Here is a 25,414-nt window from a genome sequence, read left to right as displayed (position 1 = left end):
TTACTTAGCCTTATCTAATGATTTGACAAAGCCCATTATTATAGTAGTGTTATGTTCCGATTAAAGTCGTAACTTTGTCTTACCAAGTGACAGTCATTTATTATTTGCAAAACCGTGTTCAAGTTGGCCGACAAGGCGCCTCGGTCGTGGGCAACGAAAGTTTAACAGCCTATTGACCGCCAAGGTGCTTAAACCGGCACTGCTAGCTAGCTATTGTTATCTAGTTAGTCTGATAAAATAACGATAATTCTGGCAATCTTGTCTTCTACAAAATAGGTAAATGCAAAAGCAAGTTATCTCGTTTAAGATTTGTAAATTCTGTTTTAATAAATAACAGGGATGACGCTCCTGTTTTTCGCTGCTTTATTCAAGCTTTTCAGATCATTGTAAAAAGTACCGGTTTCAAAAAAGACTGGCAGACGCTTTACGATGACGTCCTCTCCTCCGATTTGACGCCAGACACGGAGTACACAGTAAATGTCTACGTAATCGATAATAAAGGTAATGTATATTCCGTATACTGAAAGAGATACACTGTGTGATGTATCGACGGTGGCATAGAAGTGATATTCACTCACCCTTAAAAGAAAATACTCCTAAAATTCTAAATTCTAAAAGTCTCCCTCTTTAGTGTAATTCTACCTTCCTTTATTCACTGAACCGTTATCTAGTATTTTATTGAACCTCGTTCTAAGTATGCTTTATTCATGTGCGTAACGTGTCGTCTCAGACGAGTCTTTATGTACAGTCTGCACAGGATAATCAGACACGAAACTTTTCGCCTTGAATCGTTTTTGTTTAAAAATCTGATTAATACTATTTTATCGAATTTCAAGTTAAAGCGGAAGTGAGGTCCCTTATTACGCAGGGCCTTAACCCCAGTTTTCCAAGAATGCGGCTTATATATTCTTGATTTCAGTATATGGCTTAGGCACACGAATGCGTTTCACAATTGCAGTATATCTATATGGCTTAGGCACCCTAATAAGTGTCACAATTGCAGTAGATCTATATGGCTTAGGCACCCTAATAAGTGTCACGATTGCAGTATATGGCTTAGGCAACCTAATAAGTGTCACAATTTCTATATATGGCTAAGGAACTCTCATAAGTTTCACAATAGCAGCATATGGCTATGGAACTCTCATTAGTGTCACAATTGCAGTATATGGCTAAGGAACTCTTATATATGTCACAACTGCAGTATATGGCTAAGGACCTTTAATAAGTGTCACAATTGAAGTATATGGCTAAGGAACTCTCATAAGTGTCTCAATTGCAGTATATCTCTAAGGAACTCTCATAAGTGTCCAAATTGCAGTATATGGCTAAGGAACTCTCATTAGTGTCACAATTGCAGTATATGGCTAAGGAACTCTCATAAGTTTCACAATTTCAGTATATGACTAAGAAACTCTCGTAAGTGTCACAATTGCAGTATATGGCTAAGGAACTCTCATAAGTGTCACAATTGCAGTATATGGCTAAGGAACTCTCATAAGTGTCACAATTGCAGTATATGGCTAAGGAACTCTCATAAGTGTCACAATTGCAGTATATGGCTATGGAACTCTCATAAGTGTCACAATTGCAGTATATGGCTAATGAACACTCATAAGTGTCACAATTGCAGTATATGGCTAAGGAAGTCTCATAAGTTTCACTATTTTAGTATATGGCTAAGGCACTCTCATAAGTGTTACAATTGCAGTATATGGCTAAGGAACTCTCATAAGTGTCACAATTGCATTTTATGGCTAAGGAACCATCATAAGTGTCACAATTGCAGTATATGGCTAAAGAACTATCATAAGTGTCACAATTGCAGTATATGACTAAGGAACTCTCATAAGTTTCACAATTGCAGTATATGGCTAAGGAACTCTCATAAGTGTCACAATTGCAGTATATGGCTATGGAACTCTCATAAGTGTCACAATTTCAGTATATGGCTAAGGAACTCTCATAAGTGTCACAATTGCAGTATATGGCTATGGAACTATCATAAGTGTCACAATTTCAGTATATGACTAAGGAACTATCTTAAGTGTCACAATTGAAGTATATGGCTAAGGAACTCTCATTAGTGTCACAAGTTCAGTATATGGCTTAGGAACTCCCATAAGGGTCATAATTGCAGGATATGGCTATGGAACTCTCATAAGTGTAACACATGCAGTATATGGCTAAGGAACTCTCATAAGTGTCACAAGTGCAGTATATGGCTATGGAACTCTCATAAATGTAACACTTGCAGTATATGGCGAAGGAACTCTCATAAGTGTGACAATTGCAGTTTATGGCTAAGGAACTCTCATAATTGTCACAATTGCAGTATATGGCTATGGAACTCTCATAAGTGTCACAATTGCAGTATATAACTAAGGAACTATCATAAGTGTCACAATTGAAGTATATGGCTAAGGAACTATCATAAGTGTAACAATTTCTATATATGGCTAAGGAACTATCATAAGTGTCACAATTTCAGAATATGACAAAGGAACTCTCATAAGTTTCACAATTGCAGTATATGGCTAAGAAACTCTTAAAAGTGTCACACTTGCAGTATATGGATAAGGAACTCTCATAAGTGTCACAATTGCAGCATATGGCTAAGGAACTATCATTAGTGTCACAATTGCAGTATATGGCTAAGGAACTTCCATAAGTGTCACAAATGCAGTGTATTGCTAAGGTACTCTCATAAGTGTCACAATTTCAGTATATGGCTAAGAAACACTTATACGTGTCACAATTGCATTATATGGCTAAGGAACTCTCAAAAGTGCAACAATTGCAGCATATTGCTATGTAACACTCATAAGTGTCACAATTTTAGTATATGACTAAGGAACTCTCATCAGTTTCACAATTTCAGTATATGACTAAGGAACTCTTATAAGTGTCACAATTGCAGTATATGGCTAAGGAACTCTCATAAGTTTCACAATTTCAGTTTATGGCTAAGGGACTCTCAAAAGTGTCACAATTGAAGTATATGGCTAATGAACTCTTATCAGTGTCACAATTGCAGTATATGGCTAAAGAACTCTCATAAGTTTCACAATTTCAGTATATGGCTAAGGGACTCTCATAAGTGTCACAATTGAAGTATATGGCTAATGAACTCTTATAAGTGTCACAATTGCAGTATATGGCTAAGGAACTCTCATAAGTGTCACACTTGCAGTATATGGCTAAGGAACTCTCATAAGTGTCACAATTGCAGTATATGGCTAAGGAACTCTCATAAGTGTCACAATTGCAGTATATGGCTAAGAAACTCTCATAAGAGTCACAATTTCAGTAAATGGCTAAGGAACTCTCATAAGTGTCACAATTTCAGTATATGGCTAAGGAACTCTCTGAAGTGTCACAATTGCAGTGTATGGCTAAGGAAATCTCATAAGTGTCACAATTGCAGTGTATGGCTAAGGAACTATCATAAGTGTCACAATTGCAGTATATGGCTAAGGAACTCTCATAAGTGTCACAATTGCAGTATATGGCTAAGGAGCTCTCATAAGAGTCACAATTACAGTATATGGCTAAGGAACTCTCTGAAGTGTTACAATTGCAGTGTATGGCTAAGGAAATCTCATAAGTGTCACAATTGCAGTGTATGGCTAAGGAACTATCATAAGTATCACAATTGCAGTGTATTACTAAGGAACTCTCATAAGTGTCACAGTTGCAGTGTATGGCTAAGGAACTCTCATAAGTGTCACAATTTCAGTATATGGCTAAGGAACTCTCATACGTGTCACAATTTCAGTATATGGCTAAGGAACTCTCATAAGTGTCACAATTGCATTGTTTGGCTAAGGAACTCTCATAAGTGTCACAATTGCAGTGTATGGCTAAGAAACTCTCATAAGTGTCACAATTGCAATGTATGGCTAAGGAACTCTCATAAGTTTCACAATATCAGTATATGGCTAAGGAACTATCATAAGTGTAACAATTGCAGTATATAGCTAAGGAACTATCATAAGTGTCACAATTGAAGTATATGACTAAGGAACTCTCAAAAGTGTCACACTTGCAGTATATGGCTATGAACTCTCATTAGCGTCACAATTGCTGTACTAGTATATGGCTAAGGAACTATCATTAGTGTCAAACTTGCAGTAAATGGCTAAGGAACTATTATAAGTGTCACAGTTTTAGTATATGGTAAAGGAACACTCATAAGTGTCACAATTGCAGTATATGGCTAAGGAACTCTCATAAGTTTCACTATTTCAGTTTATGGCTAAGGAACTCTCAAAAGTGCCACAATTGCAGCATATTGCTATGGAACTCTCATAAGTTTCACAATTTCAGTATATGAATAAGGAACTCTCATCAGTTTCACAATTTCAGTATATGACTAAGGAACTCTCATAAGTGTCACAATTGCAGTATATGGCTAAGGAACTCTCATAAGTGTCGCACTTGCAGTATATGGCTAAAGAATTCTCATAAGTGTCACAATTGAAGTACATGGCTAATGAACTCTTATAAGTGTCACAATTGAAGTTTTGGCTAAGGAACTTTCTTAAGTGCTGTTTTTATTTCTGTTTTAGGTCAGAGCACAAAGCTAGGGCGCGTTAAGTTTACAACTCTTGATGACGTCACGTTAGACTCCCCGCAGAATCTCCGCGTTAAGTCAGTCTCGGACAACGTGAGTATCCGCAATTGTCAAATGATTGTTTAAGCTTGCACATTATGTATATGTTTTGCATCCCACCTTGCTCTCGAAGATTATATTGCATAAACCTTTTATGTAAGCTCGATTGAATTGACAGCTTCAAGTTATTGAAAAGCTCATTGAGCTCATTTCCTAGTGCGAACCAATACTAAGTATCTTCGGGGGAGATCTAAATAAGGCTCCCAAATTTGAGATCGAACCTGTGACCTCCCAGTCGAAGGCTGACATCATAAGAATTGTAATGGCTTTGACTTTTTAATTTAAGACGTTTGTCGTCAAGTGGAAGCCGGTTACCGATGCCGACCAATATCTGGTGGAGTATACGGACGATCTCTCGTCGTCGGCGGCGTTCTGTTCCTTTCGAACAAAGAACAGCACAAAATCATTGAAAATAAAAGGTGCGAGAATGTGTCTAGCTAAAAGAAGCCTTGAACAATATTGAGAACAAAATGAGACGCGATCTTGGAAAATTGGGCTTAATGCACGTACGTAAAGCGTCGTCCAAGAAAACCATGTGTCTGTATTCTTAACCTAATTCCAGTCTAGGCGGCAAGTGCCGTTTTTGATAAGCATGTGCGAGCTGCACAGGTAAATATTGGACCACACTTTGCACTCATGCACTAAGCCCTGTTTTCCCACAGTGCGGCTCAAATTTTATAAAACGTATAAGTATACCAAGTAGCTGGGTCTCTTGTCCCTCAGTCCAACAGTCAAAATGGCAACAGGAATTTTAGTTAAAGGAGAAAAAAGATTTACTTATTTGAGCCACCTATATATGTGTGTATTACGTTATTGCTCTTCTAACATGCATTGTACTTGGTTTTTGGGTAACATTTATGGCATAACCAAAATATATATCGCCATCGATGCATAATTAATATGTTTTATTTGTAAAAGCAACTTTTGAATTGCTTTAAGGTCTGTTACCCGATACGACCTATTTCGTAAGAATTGCGTCATCTGTCAATCAAAAGCTAAGCGAGTATTCTGATTGGCTGAACGTGACCACGGAGAGCCCGGATGTAGAAAGTGGGCGGAGTCGACTGCGAGTATACAACATATCGGCTGACAGCGTGCTGGTGGCGTGGCAGGCGGGAACATCGGACACATGGATGCTTAGAGTGTACGAAGAAGGTCATACAGGTTTGTCATTAGCCTGTGATAACCGGGCTTAATGCATGTGCTTTAATCGTCGTCCAGGATTTGCCTGTGTAGTCCTTATAGGTTAATATGAGACGATACTTTCAGCCTAAACTGGATTATCGCTTAGATGAGACTTACTGTAAACACAAAATACCATAAACACGGACAGTGTCGTCCCTGATAAGTCTGGGAACAGGTTAATGTGGGACGACACTGTACGCACATGTATGACACCCAGTTTTTCCAGAACGAGGCTCGTTATGTTCTTTGGTTATGGCCGGCAATGAGCCCCTTACGATCAATCTGTACCCAGAACCCTAAACCCTTTGTTACAAAACTGTTCATTTATTATACTCCATGACGTTTTATTATTTTAAAGACCAACATGTTAGTGATTGAAAGACATTGTCGTCTTATGCTGGTGTATCACGTTCAATTTTAGAGTTTTAACTTGTAACAGTTACTGCTCGACGCAAGCTTAACATGGAAACACTTTATATTATAAAATCGGTATTCTAGTAGTAAATGCATGATATGCATACACCTACGTTTTTTCAATCTTACAAATGATAAAATTCCCTGGCCTTTTAATTGTTTTAATGACTTGCGGTATAAATATTGCAGATCCAGTTCAGCATGAGACAAATGAGGCATTCCACAATGCACCGGAAATGCAGTATCACATGATATCCGGTCTGAATTCTGCTACCCTGCATCGCATCGTTATCACATCCAAGAACCAAGAAACCGGATGTCCTGAACACGCATTCACGCAGTTCTGTACTGCCTTTTGTAAGTGGATATGTATTGATGTATTTGCCCGTGATAATAATATATTAATGTACTTAAATATTCAATAATAAAAATAATTAAATAAACTTTGATATAATGCACGAATAATAATAATAATAATAATAATAATTATAATAATAACAATATATTTTATAAAAAGTGTCGTTCCTTTTTAGCCGGTGTGGACTGCATACACTAAGACAGATCAAATATGTAAAAAAAAAGACAAAAATGACATGCGTACAACAATTGGAATATCGCGTTGTTTATATATTTTTAGTTCAGTCTACTTTTTTGCAGCAGACATCGATCCCGAGTGCTCTCCCTTGCCGAGTCACGCGGACACTCGACTGCGCATGCTCACACTACCAGACGACACTCACCTGATCACGTGGTCACCTGCGTTCGAGGAACACCAAAACAACAACTCCGAATTCGTCACCGTGGTGAGAATTTTAGGTAATCGATTTACATTTGATTGAAAATTAGCCAGATTAATGTATTGATGCATTTTTCATCAGTAATATCCTGGTTATGCTTCATTTGGTAAATATTTGCCGTTATTTAAAAACAGTATGCCAAAGTCGATACATAATGTTAAGTGTAAAAACCCCAGTGCTAAAGGTAACACTTGTGTTGCTCTGGTAAAAGTTAAGCCATGGGTTGTAGAATTGATATTTGTTCATTAATTGGTATGTCAAATGAATTGCAATAGTGTACTGCAGTTTGACGGTTATTTAAATTTGCGTGAATTGTCTCTTTATTCGGGCTTCTATATAATGTGCGGCATGTATTTATGTTTGTCGTATGCAGTTTTGTATCTATGGATTTTTTTTTAAATCGAACGAAACCTGTTTGTATAAATGCGCATAAAAATCTTCAGGTAAGTTCATTAAAGTATAAACCATTTGCCTTTTTTTTCAAAACTAAGAGCGCCTCTGTCCAAAATATACCAGGAAACGTGCCGATACATATCTAACAAACCATATATGAAATGCCACTGCGATGTTATCAAAGCTCGTCTTCGTTGTACAGGACCCCCATTTCTTCATCCCATCTCTTTCCAAGTGATCCCACGTGACACGTGGTTTCTGCACGTAACAGAGTTTGATATCACAAAGCGGCAACTTATTAATATCATGGTGTTCCATGCAAATGATGGCAGTCGACCTGAAATCGACGAGAAGTTGCTGTTTCTACCCTCCGATGGTAAGCTTTGATATATGCAAAATATAGTCGGTGGTAAATTCAAGCGTTTTATATTTATATCTTCTTAACAATAAATACGAATTCAACTGTGCATGTGCAAAACTAAAAGTATATTGGAACATAAAGTAGATCATACTTGTATGCGATTTTTTAAAGTTCGGTTTTGAACACGTTTGTCAAACGGACACTCTGAATTTGTTATCATGTAATGTCCTTAACTAGTAATCATTTGTTGCTGTAAAAACTCGTGTAATACTTATGCTATTAAAGAATGTTATATGTTATCAAATTATTCCAGTAGGTTTTACGTCGTTTGAAGCACTGGTTCTCGGTATTTGTGGTAAGCGCCCCCACCACTGCAACATCCCTTATTTTTTTGTTTTCTTATTGTGTATAATAAATTGACGATTGATGGTTTTCGGAGGGGGGGGGGTGGGTAGCAGATGGGGATAGGGGATAGCAGCTCATGCCGGGTGCCTATAGTTTTCAGCCGATATTGTAATAATATCGAATAGCGGTTCACCATCGGCATGCATACATTATTTAAGAAAACGTATTTTAGTTTTTCATGGTAATTTATCACTTTATGTTTAAGAAGAAACGATTTCAAAATATACAAATTTATTTGCAGACGAAAGCTTGCCGACAACGACTGAACACATTTTCGGAACAAGCCTAGATCATGTCGTTGAGGGCATTGTGGGAGACACAGATCCGGATGTACATCACGTGATTTCTAAAAATAGCAACTTCACAATCGTGTCATTGAGGAGCACTATTGACATTAAGGAGCAGCCCGCCTTAGCTCCTCCAAAAATAGGTAAGACATGTACACATAAATAAAGTTTTGTATCCTGTTATAGTTTCTGTTAAACAGATTGGCCAACCTAGGGAGCTGTATTTTTTTTTTATCACGCAAAGAAATTTAGAAGCGAGTAAGGTCGAAATATATAGCAAATATTAATACGACAAAAAACGACAATCACTATCTTGCTGATATAGCTGGAAAGTAAGCAGCATTTTAATTTTTTATTGAAAGTAATAAAAGGTATTAAACGGCGAAATATACCGCTCTCTGCAAGGACGTCGGTATCTTGATCGTCACGTGATTACCCATTCTGTTAGAAACTGAACAATATCTTAAACACTGTTTTCTTATGGTTGCCGTCTACGTAAATACCGCAGAAACTTTAAGTTGTATACATCATGTTTGCAGACATAATAAGCCCTAAGTCAGTCACAGAGGGTGAAAGGCTAGACCTGCGATGTGGCACAGTAGGTGATCCATACCCCAGCATCCTGTGGAGAACCAACACCCTGAGTGACCTGGTGAACCAGTGTGACAGCGAAAACAACACCATAGCGGTACGGACATCTGGCAACTGGTTCATATTATTTCATGGATATCTGATACGTTAGAAATTATTAGTATTAAAATCACTGTATTTGGAGTGTTTGCTTTTCCAGATATCCACCCAGAGGTTTGTCGGCGCAAACCGGAGGTCCGGCTCTAGCTATCTGGGAGCCACAAGCTATCTGACCATTAATCCGGTGACGCACGATGATGAAGGCGTGTATACGTGCCTGGCGACGAACGCTGGCGGAAGTGACGTCAGTGAAATCAACGTCATTGTACATCGTACGTGTTCATGCATTAAGAATCATTTTATTTGACCGAGGCTAAAATGGATTAAACTATGAGTCGCGTTCTGAGAAAACTGGGCATAATGCATGCGCGTAAAATGTCGTCCCAGATTAGCCTGTGCAGCCCGCACAGGCTAATCTGGGAAGACACTTTCCGCTTTTATGGTATTTTTCGTTTAAAGGAAGTCTCTTCTACACGAAAATCCAGTTAAGGGGAAAGTGTCGTCCTTGATAAGCCTGTGCGGACTGCACAGGCTAATCTGGAACGACACTTTGCAAACATGCATTAAGCCTAATTTTCTCAGAACGCGACTCAATTATAAAAAGTTATACACCAATATTTATTGACCTATTTATTTAACTATTCTATTACAAAATATTTTTTGAATCTGATACCTTCCTCCCGCTTATGTTTATATAAACGTTTCATCATATATCTTTTCCCGATACCTTAAAAAAATATAAATAAGCTCTGCCAATATGTTTATGTTATGTTTTCCGTCAAATGATTAAATAAAACTCGTTAAACGCACACTTCAGCAAAACCTCCAGGAACTATTCAAAATCTTCGCGTTTTGACGGCGTCGCCATTTTTACTCAACGTTACGTGGGTCGTACCAAAAATAAAAACATGTCATCCACGTGGTCATGTTACGTCATACACGTGTCGTCTGTCGGAGCAGAGTGGATACAACATACTGGAATACAATGTGACGGAAACATACTTGGCTTTTAAAGACCTCTTACCGGAAACAACGTTTAATGTAAGCTTACTATCAACAAGACAAAAAGGAAAAAGCTTAATAATTACTATACACAGCTACCTCAAAATGAGAGGTTAAGCAGTACTGCTATGTATTTTCTTGTAAATTCTTCAAGTTATTCTTTTTCGTTGAAAATAGACTTCAATTCCAAATGCTATGCTGTAAATCGACTGTAGCATTTGTTCGTCATTAACTGTTGTCCGTTATCATTTTGTCGAAAATCGGTCATTTGTCACACAAAAAAGAGCCTTATTAGTGATGATAAGATTTCTTCCCTGAGTCTGCGACTCGAGTGTCATTTAGATAAGCTTTATTAACAGCCAAGTTCATTGTACATATAGTGGAGTGTCATTTAGATAAGCTTTTTTGAACAACCAAGTTCATTGTACATATAGTGGAGTGCCATTTAGATAAGATTTTTTAACAGCCAAGTTACATAAAGTGAAGTGTCATTAATATAAGCTTTTTAGCAGCCAAGTTCATTGTAAATATAGGGTATAGTGTCACTTAGATATAATTTCTTTACTGCCAAGTTCATTTTACCTGTAGGGGAGTTTTGATCTTTAAAAATTAATGATAATTCATACTTCCTAAACGGGTAGTATTGAAGTAATTTAAAAGGACAAAGATGCCGTTTTAAGCGATCTGTTAAAAGGTCATATCAACATGCTTAAATTTGTTCATGGATTCTTCTTTTGCATGTATATGTAGGGAGTTGAATATACACGCACATTCACAATGTTCTGGTGTGGCCACTGACGCCGTTACGTCCAGTGAATGCATCTACGTATTGCATGTTTCTATCGTTTATCTTAAACTTAATCGATATTTTATGTTTCAGGTCATAATTATCGCTAACAATAAGGGTGGGCAAGGGGAGGAGTCACGAATGCAAATCAGCACACGCCCCATACCGAAAATGACCCCGCCCTCCCATCTGGAACTCGTCACATTGAACTCTACGGTAAGTCCGCTGTATATTAATAGTAACACTATAATGTTGAACGCTACAGTAAGACCGCTGGATATTAATATAAACACCATAATGTTGAACGCTACAGTAAGACCGCTGGGTATTAATATTAACACCATAATGTTGAACGCTACAGTAAGACCGCTGGGTATTAATATTAACACCATAATGTTGAACGCTACAGTAAGACCGCTTGGTATTAATATAAACACCATAATGTTGAACGCTACAGTTAGACCGCTGGGTATTAATATTAACACCATAATGTTGAACGCTACAGTAAGACCGCTGTATATTTATATTAACACTATAATGTTGAACTCTACGGTAGATCCGCTGTATATTACTATTAACACCATAATGTTGAACGCTACAGTAAGACCGCTGGGTATTAATATTAACACCATAATGATAATTCACTCGACTTCAACACAAACACAAAAATTGTTGATGCAGTACACAGATACATTATCAATAGCAAACGATTCAATAAATAGAGTTGCTACAGAACGTCCATTACTTTCTTACTTCTTACTTCTCGTCTACAAATATCAGATGCTATATGCGCATGTGTGTAATTATTGCATGTTATGCTGTCCATTCAGCTTCTTTGTTATTCCAATTGTCTCTACATTCTAATGTATTCATTTTCTGTTTTATTTATCTACTGTTATTCTTTCAATTCTCATGCATGCTTCAAATGTTACTATAGTCTTATATGTTTTCATTTTATTTTTTTTATTATTCGCACTTAACGCATCTGTCTTACTTATTTTTTTTTGTAAACCAACTATGTCCGCATGACGACACACACTGTATATTAAACTATATGGAGAATAACTAAATAAGATAACATCTTTCGTTCTAATCCTTTTCAAACATGTATTTACTTAAATGGTGTATACATTGTTTTTGTGCAAATATATTCTTGTTCGAAATAAATATGTTTAAACTAACACCATAATGTTAAACGCTACAGTATGCCCGATGCATATTAATATTAACAACATAATGCTGAACATTACAGTACGATCGCTGGGTATTAATATTAACACGATTATGTTGAACGCTCCTGTAAGACCGCTGTTTATTAATATTAACACCATTATGTTGAACGTTACAGTAAGACCGCTGTTTGTTAATATTAACACCATTATGTTGAACGTTACAGTAAGACCGCTGGATATTAATAGTAACACCATTATGTTGAACGTTACAGTAAGACCGCTGTTTATAAATATTAACACCATTATGTTGAACGTTACAGTAACACCGCTGGGAATTAATATTAACACCATTATATTGAACGTTACAGTAAGACCGCTGTTTATTAATATTAACACCACACTGTTGAACGCTACAGTAAGACATATGTTTATTAATATTAACACCATTATGTTGAACGTTACTGTAAAACCGCTGGATATTATTATTTACACCATTATGTTGAACGTTACAGTATATCCGCTGTTTATTAATATTAACACCATAATGTTGAACACCACACCATAATGTTGAACGCTACAGTAAGACCGCTGTTTATTATATTAACACCTTTATGTTGAACGTTATAGTAAGACCGCTGTCTATTAATATTAACACCATAATGTTGAAAGCTACAGTAAGACCGCTGTTTATTATATTAACACCATTATGTTGAACGTTATAGTAAGACCGCTGTCTATTAATATTAACACCATTATGTTGAACGCTACAGTAAGACCGCTGTTTATTAATATTAACACCATAATGTTGAACGCTACAGTAAGACCGCTGTTTATTAATATTAACACCATTATGTAGAACGTTATAGTAAGACCGCTGTTTATTAATATTAACACCATAATGTTGAACGCTACAGTAAGACCGCTGGGTATTAATATTAACACCATTATGTTGAACTCTACAGTTAGCCCGCTGTTTATTAATATTAACACCATAATGTTGAACGCTACAGTAAGACCGCTGGGTATTAATATTAACACCATAATGTTGAACGCTACAGTAAAACCGCTGTTTATTAATATTAACACCATAAAGTTGAACGCTACTTTATGACCGCTGTTTATTAATATTAACACCATTATGTTGAACGTTTCAGTAAGACCACTGTTTATTAATATAAAAACCATAATGTTGAACGTTACAGTATGTCCGCTGTGTATAAATATTAACACCATAATGTTGAACGCCACACCATAATTTTGAACGCTACAGTAAGACCGCTATTTATTAATATTAACACCATTATGTTGAACGTTGCAGTAAGACCGCTGTTTACTTATTTTAGCACCATAATGTTGAACGCCACACCATAATGTTGAACGCTACAGTAAGACCGCTGTTTATTTATATTAACACCATTATGTTCAACGTTACAGTAAAACCGTTGTTTATTAATATTAATACCATTATGTTGAACGCTACAGTAAGACATATGTTTATTAATATTAACACAATTATGTTAAACGCCACACCATTATGTTGAACGCTACAGTTAGACCTCTGTTTATTAATATTAATACAATTATGTTAAACGCCACACCATAATGTTGAACGCTACAGTAAGACCGCTGTTTATAAATATTAACACCATAATGTTGAACGTTACAGTAAGACCGCTGTTTATTATATTAACACCATTATGTTGAACGTTACAGTAAGACCGCTGTATATTAATATCAACACCATAATGTTGAACGTCACACCATAATAATATACGCTACAGTAAGACCGCTGTTTATTACTATTTACACCATTATGTTGAACGCTACATTAAGTTCGCTGTTTACTAATATTAACAGCATACTGTTGAACGCTACAGTAAGACAGTTGTTTATTAATATCAACACCATAATGTTGAACGCTACATTTAGTTCGCTGTTTATTAATATTAACACCATAATATTGAACGCTACATTTAGTTCGCTGTTTATTAATATTAACACCATAATGTTGAACGCTACAGTAAGACCGCTGGGTATTAATATTAACACCATAATGTTGAACGCTACATTTAGTTCGCTGTTTATTAATATTAACAGCATATTGTTGAACACTACAGCAAGACCGGTTATTATCAACATTCTGATGACCGCAATCGCTGTTTATTAACAGTTTTATGAGCAGTTTATAAAAATTTAACATTCCATTCTAGTATTGTTTTATTAAAATTATTAGTCCATAATAATTGTGCTGTCTTTTTGCAATTGTTGTTACAGCTCATTCAATTCTTTATTTATCATTAAATTGTTGCAACACATCATTCAGTTGTTGTCACATATCATTTAGTTGTATTACAAAACATTCAGTTTTTATGAAACATCAATCACTTGTGACCGATCATTCAGTCGTTGTGACACATCATGCAGTCGTTGTGACACATCATTCAGTCGTTGTGACACATCACACTTCAGACGATGCGAGTTTCGTGGCGCGAGTTTCGCGAAGTCCTTGGGGGTCAAGTGCGCATGCGCGCGTTCATTTTTCACTACCGGAAGTTGGGAGAGAGCAAAGTGGACGAGATACGCATTGGAAAAATGTTCACTAACGTATCCATGATAGGTACATGAGTTCAAATATTTACCTCTTTAGTCGTGCGCTGATTGGATGTGTATATTCAATAATGTGTATTGTAACAAATAATTTTATAATCTTGAAATACCTACACGCTGAAACCTTCAATACAATACTTAAAGATGAAATTGTGTCTTTTTTTTAATCGATGACTTAAATATGAGGAGAACTTAACGTTACTTTGTTGAAGAATGAGATTTACAATTGTTTGACGAGAAAGGACCTCTTTGTGTCTTCCTTGGCGACCAAATACACAGGTTTATCTTTAGTTTGTTGTCAGTTTAGTTCCATTACTTATAATCTTCAAAACTTCAATACAACTGATTAAACCATGCAAGCCAAAGCAGTCATAAACCGAAGTACTTATCCGTACATCAATTTTATGTTTTGCCACAGTGCTAATACGTACGATTAGTTATGTAGCTCGAGTCCATTTTATAGCGTTGACTTTCCTTTAAGATATTTTTATTTAAAAAATCATATCATGATGATGTTTGCAGCATAAGAACGTCATTTCAAAGACGGTCACTGAAAATCGGGAGATTAATACGGTCATTGCAAACCATAGGAAGATTAGGACGATCATTGCAAACCTGTTAGGGATTAGGGAGGTCATTATAAATTGGAATATGAGGACGGTCGTCGCATAGTGAGAAATTATGAGGGTCATTGCATATTTGGGGATAAGAAGGGTCATTGAATATTGGGGGATTAATACGGTCATTCCATACTGGGAGAAAAGGACGGCCATTGTAAACCATTTGCAAATTAAGATGGTCATTGCATATCGGGAGATAAGAACGGTCATTGCAAAGTATATACAGATTAGGACGGTCATTGCAAACCATTGGGGATAAGTACGGTCATTGTAATTGGGAGATGAGGACGGGCATTGAAGATAGGAAGATTAGGGCCTTCATTGCATATTGGAAGATAAGGACGGTCATTGTTAATCATTGGGGAATAAAGACGGTCATTGCATATGGCGAGATTAGAATTACCAGTTCAATCCATTGACGAATTAAGCCGGTCATTGCATATTTAGGGATAAGAACGGTCACTGCAAACTATTTAGATATAAGGACAGGCAGTGTAAACCATTGGAGGCTTAGGACTGTCATTTCAAGCGATTAGGAGATTAGGTCGATCAATTAAAATTGATTGAGAGATTAGGAAGGTTATTTCAAACCATTTGGAGATTAGAACGGACACGGTAATAATGGGAGATAAGGACGGTTTCTGAAAACTATTTGGAGACTAAGAGAACTGTAAATCATTGGGAGATTAGGACAATCCCCATAAACCATTGAAAATCATCGTGACGCCTAGCCTCAAACGGTTCCCGAAAACATTCATTTATATGTACACACGCTTATTTGATTCGAATACAATAGACAACACGTACTAAATTAAAAATTGTGGATAACTTTGATAATTGATTTTTTAACACGCAGGATTACAGCAGGACCAGAGGTACGAAGTTCAGGTAGTGGCTCTGTCAGAGGACGGACAGAGGTCGCAGTCAGGATGGGTTGAGGGCAACACCAGTCGAGAGGCCTATATGAACGGTACGTATATAATATTGACTGAGTAGAGAGGTCGCAGTCAGCATGGATAGAGGGCATCACCTGTCGAGAAGCCTATATGAACGGTACGTATATAATATTGACTGAGTAGAGAGGTCGCAGTCAGGATGGGTGGAAACAAGAACAGTAGAGATGCCTATATGAACGGTATGTATAGGATATTGACTGAGAAGAGAGGTCGCAGACAGGCTGGGTTAAGAACAACAACAGTAATGCACCCTAAAATACATGGTTTGTATTAGATATTGACTGAGCTTAGAGGTTGCAGTCAGTCAGGCCAGGTGAAAAGCAACACCAGGAGGCAAGTTTGTATGCGTAGCATGGTCATGCAACGTTATTAGTTCAACCAAAATCATATTTGCTATGTACATGTATTTCAGATACATAACTATCTCTCTTTTACGAGCAGGTCAGGTAAATTAGAAATTCAATTAATTAACACTGTTCAAATATTTCTGCTGGTACACACATATTGTTTAATGCATTGGTCAAACAGTTGTCGTTTATTGTTTTCCCGACAGCTAAAGCAGCCCAACGACACTTTATTAGTTGACGTAAGATAACTTTTGATTCTTTGTGATTGCTTTACAGTTTTGACCGTTTATCGAATCCAAATCCAATTAAACATTTTTGTTAGAAAAGTAACAACGTAAGTCAGTTATTCTGTTGAACATTGTGCAAAAGTTTTCACGTAAAAATGAACAGCGTGCTATGAAAACTGGGATTAATGAATTTGCGTAAAGTGTCATCCCAGATAAGCCTGTGCAGTCCGCGCAGGCTAATCAGGGATGACACTTTCCGCCTAATATTTTTCGTTTAGAAAATACTTCCTTTAAACGATAAAGTCCATATAAGAGGAAAGTGGCGTAACTGATTAGCCTATGCGGACTGCACAGGCGAATCTGGGACGACACTTTGCGTTCATGCATTAAGCCACGTTTTCCCAGAACGAGACACAAATAGACGTAATGGTGGAGTTGCATCAGATCACCAATGTTGTGTTCATAGAGACAGTACCGCCACCGCCCCCTCAGAACGTGTTTCTCAGAGCTGAGGATGAGAATATTCTGGTGTCGTGGTTACCACCTCAACCGGAAGCGAACGTACTCGTGCGTGGTTACGTCATCGAGGTGTTACGTAATAAGGAGAGATGGGAGGTGATGCAGGTTGGGTACAAGGAAAGCAGCGTGATCGTCTATGAAGTCGGTGAGTGTAGGAGTAATCAGTAATAAGCAACCGCTTACAATTGGGCCACGCTGCGGATAATAAGCTGCTTATTGCGTGTGCGTAAAGTGTTGTCCCTGATTTTCCTATGCCGTCTGAACAAGCTAATCAGGGACGACACTTTCCACTTTTATGGACATTTTAATTTAAAGGAAGTATTTTCTAAACGAAAATCCATTCTAAGCGGAAAGTTTTATCCCTTTTAGCAAGTTCGGACTGCACAAGCTAATATGGGGCAACACTTTACGCACATGCATATATCTAAAAAATAAAATCCGGTCGCGTCTTATGTAATTGTAAACAACAACGTTTTAGAGGTAAATGTACATTTGTGATAGCACTTCTTAAAAACATAAACACGCACAAACACACGCACAACTAAACATCAGTGGAATTAATGCGTGTACACTTTCTTTGAAAAGTCAAGTATACAACTTGTTTGATGGTTCGAAAGTAATCTATGGTGCGTTTGTAATGTGGCGCTTCTCGACTGTTTGTTTAGGATTGTTTATACATTTCTTTCAGGTATGGGATATACATATCAGATATCAGTAAAGTCGTTTAACAGAGCGGGAGAGAGTGTTGACCGTTGGGAAGAATTAAACATTCCCGTAAAAAGTGAGTTTAATGGATTTAATGCATTTATAACCTGTGATTGCGCTTAATTCAATATGAAACAATATGTTTAAAGCGAGATTATACGATTTTTTATATTTGTTAAATTGTAATATATTGATAAAATATGTTACAATAAAACAAAATAGGCAAGACAAATTATCCATGGAAGAAAAAATTCATAAAATGCAGCAAAGACAAATTAGCGCCCCGCGCCGATTGTGGCGAAGATATTTCGTACATATTTTCCTACAATAACCGAAGCATTCGTCTCTAAAATTAGTGTTCGTGAGTCGTATAAATAGATTTCGTTGCAGGAATTAAAAATGAACCATTAAACTAAATTTAGATTCACATCGTACATGCGTGATTTACATGTTGGCGAATTCGACTGCACAGACATTTTCTATTTCAGAATTAAATATCTCGCTTATTTCGCATTTTTCGAAACATGTTCTTCTTAACTTTTATTTTAATTTATATTGAAATATATATTAAATAATTTGTTTACACATTTTATATAAATTAATACATAATTGACAAAATTGTATAATCTCGCTTTAATCCATTTATGTCTAGCGTCAAGAAAAAATGCCTTGGCAAACAACGTAGACCCAGATGAGACGGCGCATGGTGCGGCGTCTCACCAGGGTCTGCGCTGTTTGCTTAAAGGAATTTCTGTAAGAAATATTCTTAATGTAGAAATAAATATACTAGACATCCCTTATTTTGGAAATAAATTGACCCATTTTAGAAGGGTGGGAGTGTCCACTAGGCATAAATGGGTTTAAGTAAATGCACTCTGGCTAATATAAAGGGACACGAACACAATCGACTGATTTTTGGATTAAAGTGTAAAACTAGTGTACCTGTTCAATATTTCAATATATGGGACACGTTAGCTTCACAACATGTTTGTCTAGCATCGCTACTCATCGCAAAGCTGCATCCCTATGATTTTTATTTTGTCATTGCATTAGTAATATTTTATTCATACGGATCTACTGGCGGGAAATTTCTGCAACATTTTGTTGGCTGTTGGCAAATGTCAAGAAAGTAAAGACGTATACCTTGAACGAATCAACTCATTTGTCTAATAAACGCATTGTTCAGACTAATACTTATCCTCAAACAAGGTCATAAAACAACAACGGCGGCTCTAAATATAATATAAATAAATAGGTTTCAACCAAGAATTTGATTGTTGTTGTTATTGTTTCCGGCGGTAGCGCCGCGTTTCTGCACTCGACTAAGCGCCGTCTGCAGGGCGGATGCTATCACGGAGGGGTCAATACCACCGGTGGAAGAAGTCCCATGGCTGAACACGCTGATGGAAGGAGCGGCATGGGCGCCACTTCCGATTGGCTTAACAGCGGCTGAAACGACTGGAGCTGGGAGCGCGGACTGGGGAATTCCCGTTGAAACGAGGCCAGCAGGGTTTGGAACTCCTGGTACGCCTGCGACGCTCGGCATCATACTTCCGGTCGCCACTGAAACACCCGCGGCGTCGCCCGTCGCTACGCCCGGCATAATCCTGCGATCAGGACGGTCGAGCATTTCTTCTAGCGTGTCATAAGACATGAAGGGCATTCCCATGGACATGGCCCCTATACCCATTTTTCACATGGCACCCATCATGGCTGACATCGGGTCCATGGCCTCCATCATGCCTACAAAAAATATGCGTGTTACATTCATGAACATTAAAAACCATCATTTATAAGACAAACATACTCAACAAATGTTTCAGAAAAACTGAGATCGAAATGGTCACGTTTTTATTAATTGATAACAATTTAATGTATGTGTATGTTCTGCTTCTAAATTGCAATTTCCTTAATGTCTGATCCTATGAGCCGCGCGCTGAGAAACAAGGTTTGATGCTTAAAGTTTTACCCAGATAGGTATATGCAGTTATCACATGCTAATCAAGGGCGATACTTTCGTCTTGTATGGAAAGTTTCGTTTTAATGCGGTCTTTTCTAAACGAAAATCCAGTCTATGCGGAAAGTAAAGTCCGTTATTAGCCCCAAATTGCATAATTCTGGTTGTTTGTCAATTTAAAATAGTTCATCATTCTACCAACTTACAAAATGATTTGGTCCGTGAACATAGAAGTAACACTTTCATCTTGTTATGCTTTAAACAGAAAGTGAAAGTAAATGTCTTATTTCATATTGGAAATTGAAAATGGATTGTCACATACCCCATAATGCTTTTCGGTAAATAACAGTTCAGTATTAACATGTTAAGAAGATATCACGCATATATAAATAGTGACAAAAATTACTCATATATGTAACAACGAAAACCAAATTGTTTATTTATATATAATACTATATTAGTTTCCCTGATATACCTTTATTCGTATTAATATCGGATAAAAAGGGTATGGAGATACATATATTTAAAGTGGGAACCCCATAGCCTATTTCTAAATCAGAGACCCCGTTACTGGCCATATGTGTGAATATATATATATATATATATATATATATATATATATATATATATATATATATATATATATATATATATATATATATATATATATGTGTGTGTGTGTGTGTGTGTGTGTGTGGCCGGGTCGACTTTCTCCCGATTTGTTTAGTGTTTTATAACCTATACCTATTATTTTAACATTATGTTTTCTTGATTGTCGTCACATGATCAAATCGGAGGGAAAAGGTTGCAGACTAATCTGAACGCATCGGACAGTGGGCTACACCACACCGTCTCTCTGATGTACGTAGGCGGCCGTTATATTGAATTTGGAACTACTTTAGAAAACAAGATGGCGGCCCCCTCGTAAAGAGGAACAATTTAAATGTGTGTTTTAGCTCGTCTTTTTCAAGATTACAAGTAATATTTTTTTAGAAATAAGTTATTGTAGATCTGTGAATTCCCACAACGTACTTAAAAACTTGTTAAAATTGAAAGATGCCATTACTGACATACTGATAGGAGTACTTATAGTATTGACATCGAATAAATTTAACAATTAAATCGACTGTTTTCGTTATATTTTGTGAGATACGAGGATTGCTTACATAAACGTGATGAAGTATGAAACACATCACTCATTGTATGTGCATGGATGGCCGAGTGGTCCAAACGGTAGACTTTTACTCCATGGGGTCAATGGTTCGAGCTCATTTGAAGGTTACTTTTATATTTTTATTCAATTTATTTTTATTTTTATTGCAGCTTTTTAGATCCAATGTCAGCATTTATCAATATAACGTAGAGTCTATGATGAAAAAATTATTTGGGGAGTTCTTATTATGTTATAGTTAGATTGTGTGACATTACAAGGATGGCTTATATAAATTATAAAATAAACCACTGACTAAATGGGAGCACTGATGGTTTAAGCTTTTACTCCATGGGTCAGTGGATCGAGCCCAGTTAAGGAAGACTTCCTTTCTCTTCTTTTTATTGAGGTACTCGCTCTAATGTTTACTTATCAATTTAACGTATTTAATAACAAACTTCAATACATGTCTTATTTGTGGAAACGTCTCTTTGAAATTGCTAGTTTTCCTCTTACATGCCCTTGTTTTTTAAGATAGAATACTTTCCTCTCCAGAGGAAAGAGGTATGGGTTTGATTCCCATCGGCGGCTTCAGAGGATGATTAATTTTGAGACAAATGTTAATATTTGCTTTAGTGTATCCCAAAATTAACCTAATATTAAATATATAACTGTGAAAGATAATTCAAAATAATGTTTGTTTCTATATACATTGTGATCCATGGGCATGAACATTCAATTATGCAAGAAACATGTATGATTTGAGGGAAGAATACGACAGCAAACTTAGAATGGACATTCATTTTAGATTGTTAAGTAACTAAAACTATAAATGTTGTAAAGATTGTGTATGATGTCCTTGCTTCTGGACAGCAGAACAGTTTAGGCATAAATGATTATTCTTTTTCTTTATAATCGACATTGCTGCTTTATTACTTAAGCAAAGTTGAACTTTTTTAAAAACTCGATGAATTGGGAACTGAATTTTTTATGTTCGTTGCTTGCAATTTACCAGTACTGAACATAATGTTACTGGTGAACAAATGCCTTCTCTCTTTACACTTTACAGGGAGATGGTGTTTTTCATAAATATCCAGGTTAATTTGTTTAAATACCGGGTAAGGCCTCGTATCATATTTATATACATGTAAGCTATAAATTTAAAATATTGACTTTTTTTTGTTTCGCTGTAAATTTACAGAAAAAATATACTACAGCCTCATGTCACCAGAGTTGTTAAAAGGGCATTTGGACAGTATTGTCCCTGACTTTTGCCAATTTTGACATATTCTTATGAACAAGAGGGCCACGATGGCCCTGTATCGCTCCACTGCTGAATTAAAGGCTGAAACAAATATTTTCGGCATGTGCGAATACTTAAATATAGGCCCTATTTAAGCACATGTACACTTTTGTGACCCCTGGGCTGGGTCAAATTTTAATCCCAGGGGCATAATTTGAGCAAACATTGTAGAGGACTACTATAGCTCACTACATACAAAATGTGATAGCCATAGGTCCTAGAGTTAAGGATAAGAATATGTAAACAGTTTTCACAAAATAAGCAAGATATAAGCGTATATAATGTTCAATTTTGTGACCGCGGGTCAGGGTCAAATTTGACCCAAAGGGCATAATTTGAACAAACTTGGTAGAGGACTATAAGATGTTACTGCATACCAAATTTGGTAGCCGTAGTCCGAATGGTTTTCGACAAGAAGATTTTTTAAAGATTCCACAAAATAGGCGCTTTATAAGCGTTTATTCAATTTTGTGACCCCCGGGGCAGGGTCAAAGTTGACCCCAGATGTATTATTTGAACAAATTTAGTAGAGGATCATTGGATGCCACTACATACAAAATTTGGTAGCCCGAGGCCCAATGGTTATTAACAAAAAGATTTTTAAAGTTTTCACAAAATAGGCCCCATATAAGCGTATGTTCAGTTTGTGACCCCCCGGGCAGGCTCAAATTTAACCCAAGGGGCATAATTTGAACAAACTTGGTAGAAAACTATAAGATGTCACTACATACCAGATTTGGTAGCCCTATGCCTTATGGTTAAGGACAAGACAATATTTAAAGTTTTCACAAAATAGGCACTATATTAGCATATAATCGATTTTGTGGCCCCCAGGGCAGGGTCAAATTTGACCACTTGGGCATAATTTGAACATACTAAGTAGATGACTATAAATGTCACTACATACCACATTGTGTAGCCCTAGGCCTAATGATTATGGACAAGAATTTTCTTTTAAGTTTTCACAAAATAGGCATTATATAAGCATATGTTTAATTTTGTGACTCCTGGGGCAGGCTCAAATTTGACACCAGGGATAAAATTTGAACAAATTTGGTAGAGGACTATTAGATGTCGCTACATACCAAATTTGATAGCCCTAGGCCGGATGGTAATGGACAAGAATATATTTGAAGTTTTCACAAAAAAAGGCCTTATATAAGCATATGTTCAATTTTGTGACCCCCCCCCCCGGGGCAGGGTCAAATTTGACCCAAATGATAAAATTTGAGCAAATTTGGTAGAGAACTATAAGATGTCACAACATACCAAATTTGGTAGCCCTAGGCCCAATGTTTATGGACAAGAATTTTTTTAAGTTTTCACAAAAAAGGCTCCATATAAGCGTATGTTTAATTTTGTGACCCCCAGGACAGGGTCAAATTTGACCCCAGTAGCATTATTTGAACAAACTTGGTAGAAGACTATAAGATGTCACTACAAATTGGTAGCCCTAGGCCCAATCGTTATGGACGAGAAGGTTTTAAAGTTTTCACAAAAATTAGCCCTTTTATAAGCATATATTCAATTTTGTGACCCCCGGGGCAGTTTGAAATTTGACCCCAGGGGCATAATCCAATGAGGCGTGTAAATGAACGCCGAACGGGAGAGTCCGTGTTTGTACAGTGTGCACGATTTCCGCAAGCAAAAAAGAAATGTACTTTTTGTAAGTGTGACAAAACTGTCCAACATTTATTTATAGATTGTTTGTTTACATCCCCCTTAAATAACACTGTTTTATATTTAATTGATATACTTAAAATGTTGGGCAGTTTCGTCACAATTACAAAAAGTACATTTCTTTTTTGCTTGGTTAAACTTTTTATCATATAAATATTTATTTACATAGACAACAGAATGCAATTTATTTCCTGGTGTCTGTATACCATTTATATTGTTATCATCTTGAATTATTTTAGCAAATGGTTCAAGACAAAGAACATATAAAAGAGGTGATAATGAACAACCTTGACGAACAGAACGAAGTAATGAGAAAGGATCAGATATATGACCATTAACAATTACAGACGATTTAATATCCTTATATAAAATTTTAATCCAAGTTATGAATGTATCTGAAAAACCAAATGAAACACGTGTATTATAAAGATAGGACCATGATACTCTGTCGAACGCCTTCTCCTGGTCTAAACAAATAAAGGAAGCATTTATATTCTTTTGCTCAACATAATCAATAATGTTTCTAATTAAATGTACATTGTCAAAAATAGTACGACCTGGCACAGAACATGTTTGAGAAATACCAATGATCGAGTCTTAAACCTTACCTAATCTATTTGCTAATATTTTTGATAAAAAATTTCAATCAATATTTAAAAGAGAAATAGGTCTTTAATTTTTAACTGATGTTTTATTAGTTGGATCTTTGCATAATAATGTAATATAAGATATTTTTTTGTGATTCAGACATATAGCCTAAATCAAAACATGTATTGTATAATTGTAATAAAATATTGCCAAATAAATGGAAGAATTTATTGTAAATAAAGGAAGTTAAACCATCACTACCTAGACTTTTTGTGTGATCCATATCTTTTAAAGCTAATTTAATTTCATCTAATGATAAGGGGCTATTTAACATATTATTATCATCATTTGATACTTAGGGTAAATTATTAAAAAATGTATCATTAAAGGATGCATCTACTTGCACTTCTGTATACAGTTCTTTATAAAATGTTTTAAATGAATTTAAAATGTCATCAGTTGATTTTTTATCAACTCCACCATCAATAATATGGTGTATAATTTTGTTATTACCATTTTTAAATTCCTTGTTATGATTAAATGTACTAGAGTTTTCATTATTATTTTAAATATGTATTTTATTTCTT

General features: G+C 36.2%; 2 protein-coding genes across 4 annotated transcripts in view; one reads left to right on the top strand and one right to left on the bottom strand.

Moving 5' to 3' along the window:
• LOC127867071 (neogenin-like) overlaps positions 1 to 25,414 on the top strand; it is a 263,769-nt gene that overhangs the window by 124,750 nt on the left and 113,605 nt on the right. The window contains exon 14 of the mRNA XM_052408016.1: positions 11,090 to 11,212. Within this exon, the coding sequence (XP_052263976.1) occupies positions 11,090 to 11,212 (123 nt within the window). The remainder of the gene's footprint in view (positions 1 to 11,089; positions 11,213 to 25,414) is intronic.
• The window catches only part of LOC127867076 (uncharacterized), a 116,501-nt gene that overhangs the window by 27,849 nt on the left and 63,238 nt on the right, over positions 1 to 25,414 (bottom strand). The window lies entirely within an intron of this gene.

The sequence above is a fragment of the Dreissena polymorpha genome, chromosome 2, assembly GCF_020536995.1.
Source record: "Dreissena polymorpha isolate Duluth1 chromosome 2, UMN_Dpol_1.0, whole genome shotgun sequence".
Classification (NCBI taxonomy): domain Eukaryota; kingdom Metazoa; phylum Mollusca; class Bivalvia; order Myida; family Dreissenidae; genus Dreissena; species Dreissena polymorpha.
Note: the sequence above shows the minus strand (reverse complement) of the source record. Positions and strands in the feature narration are given on the sequence as shown.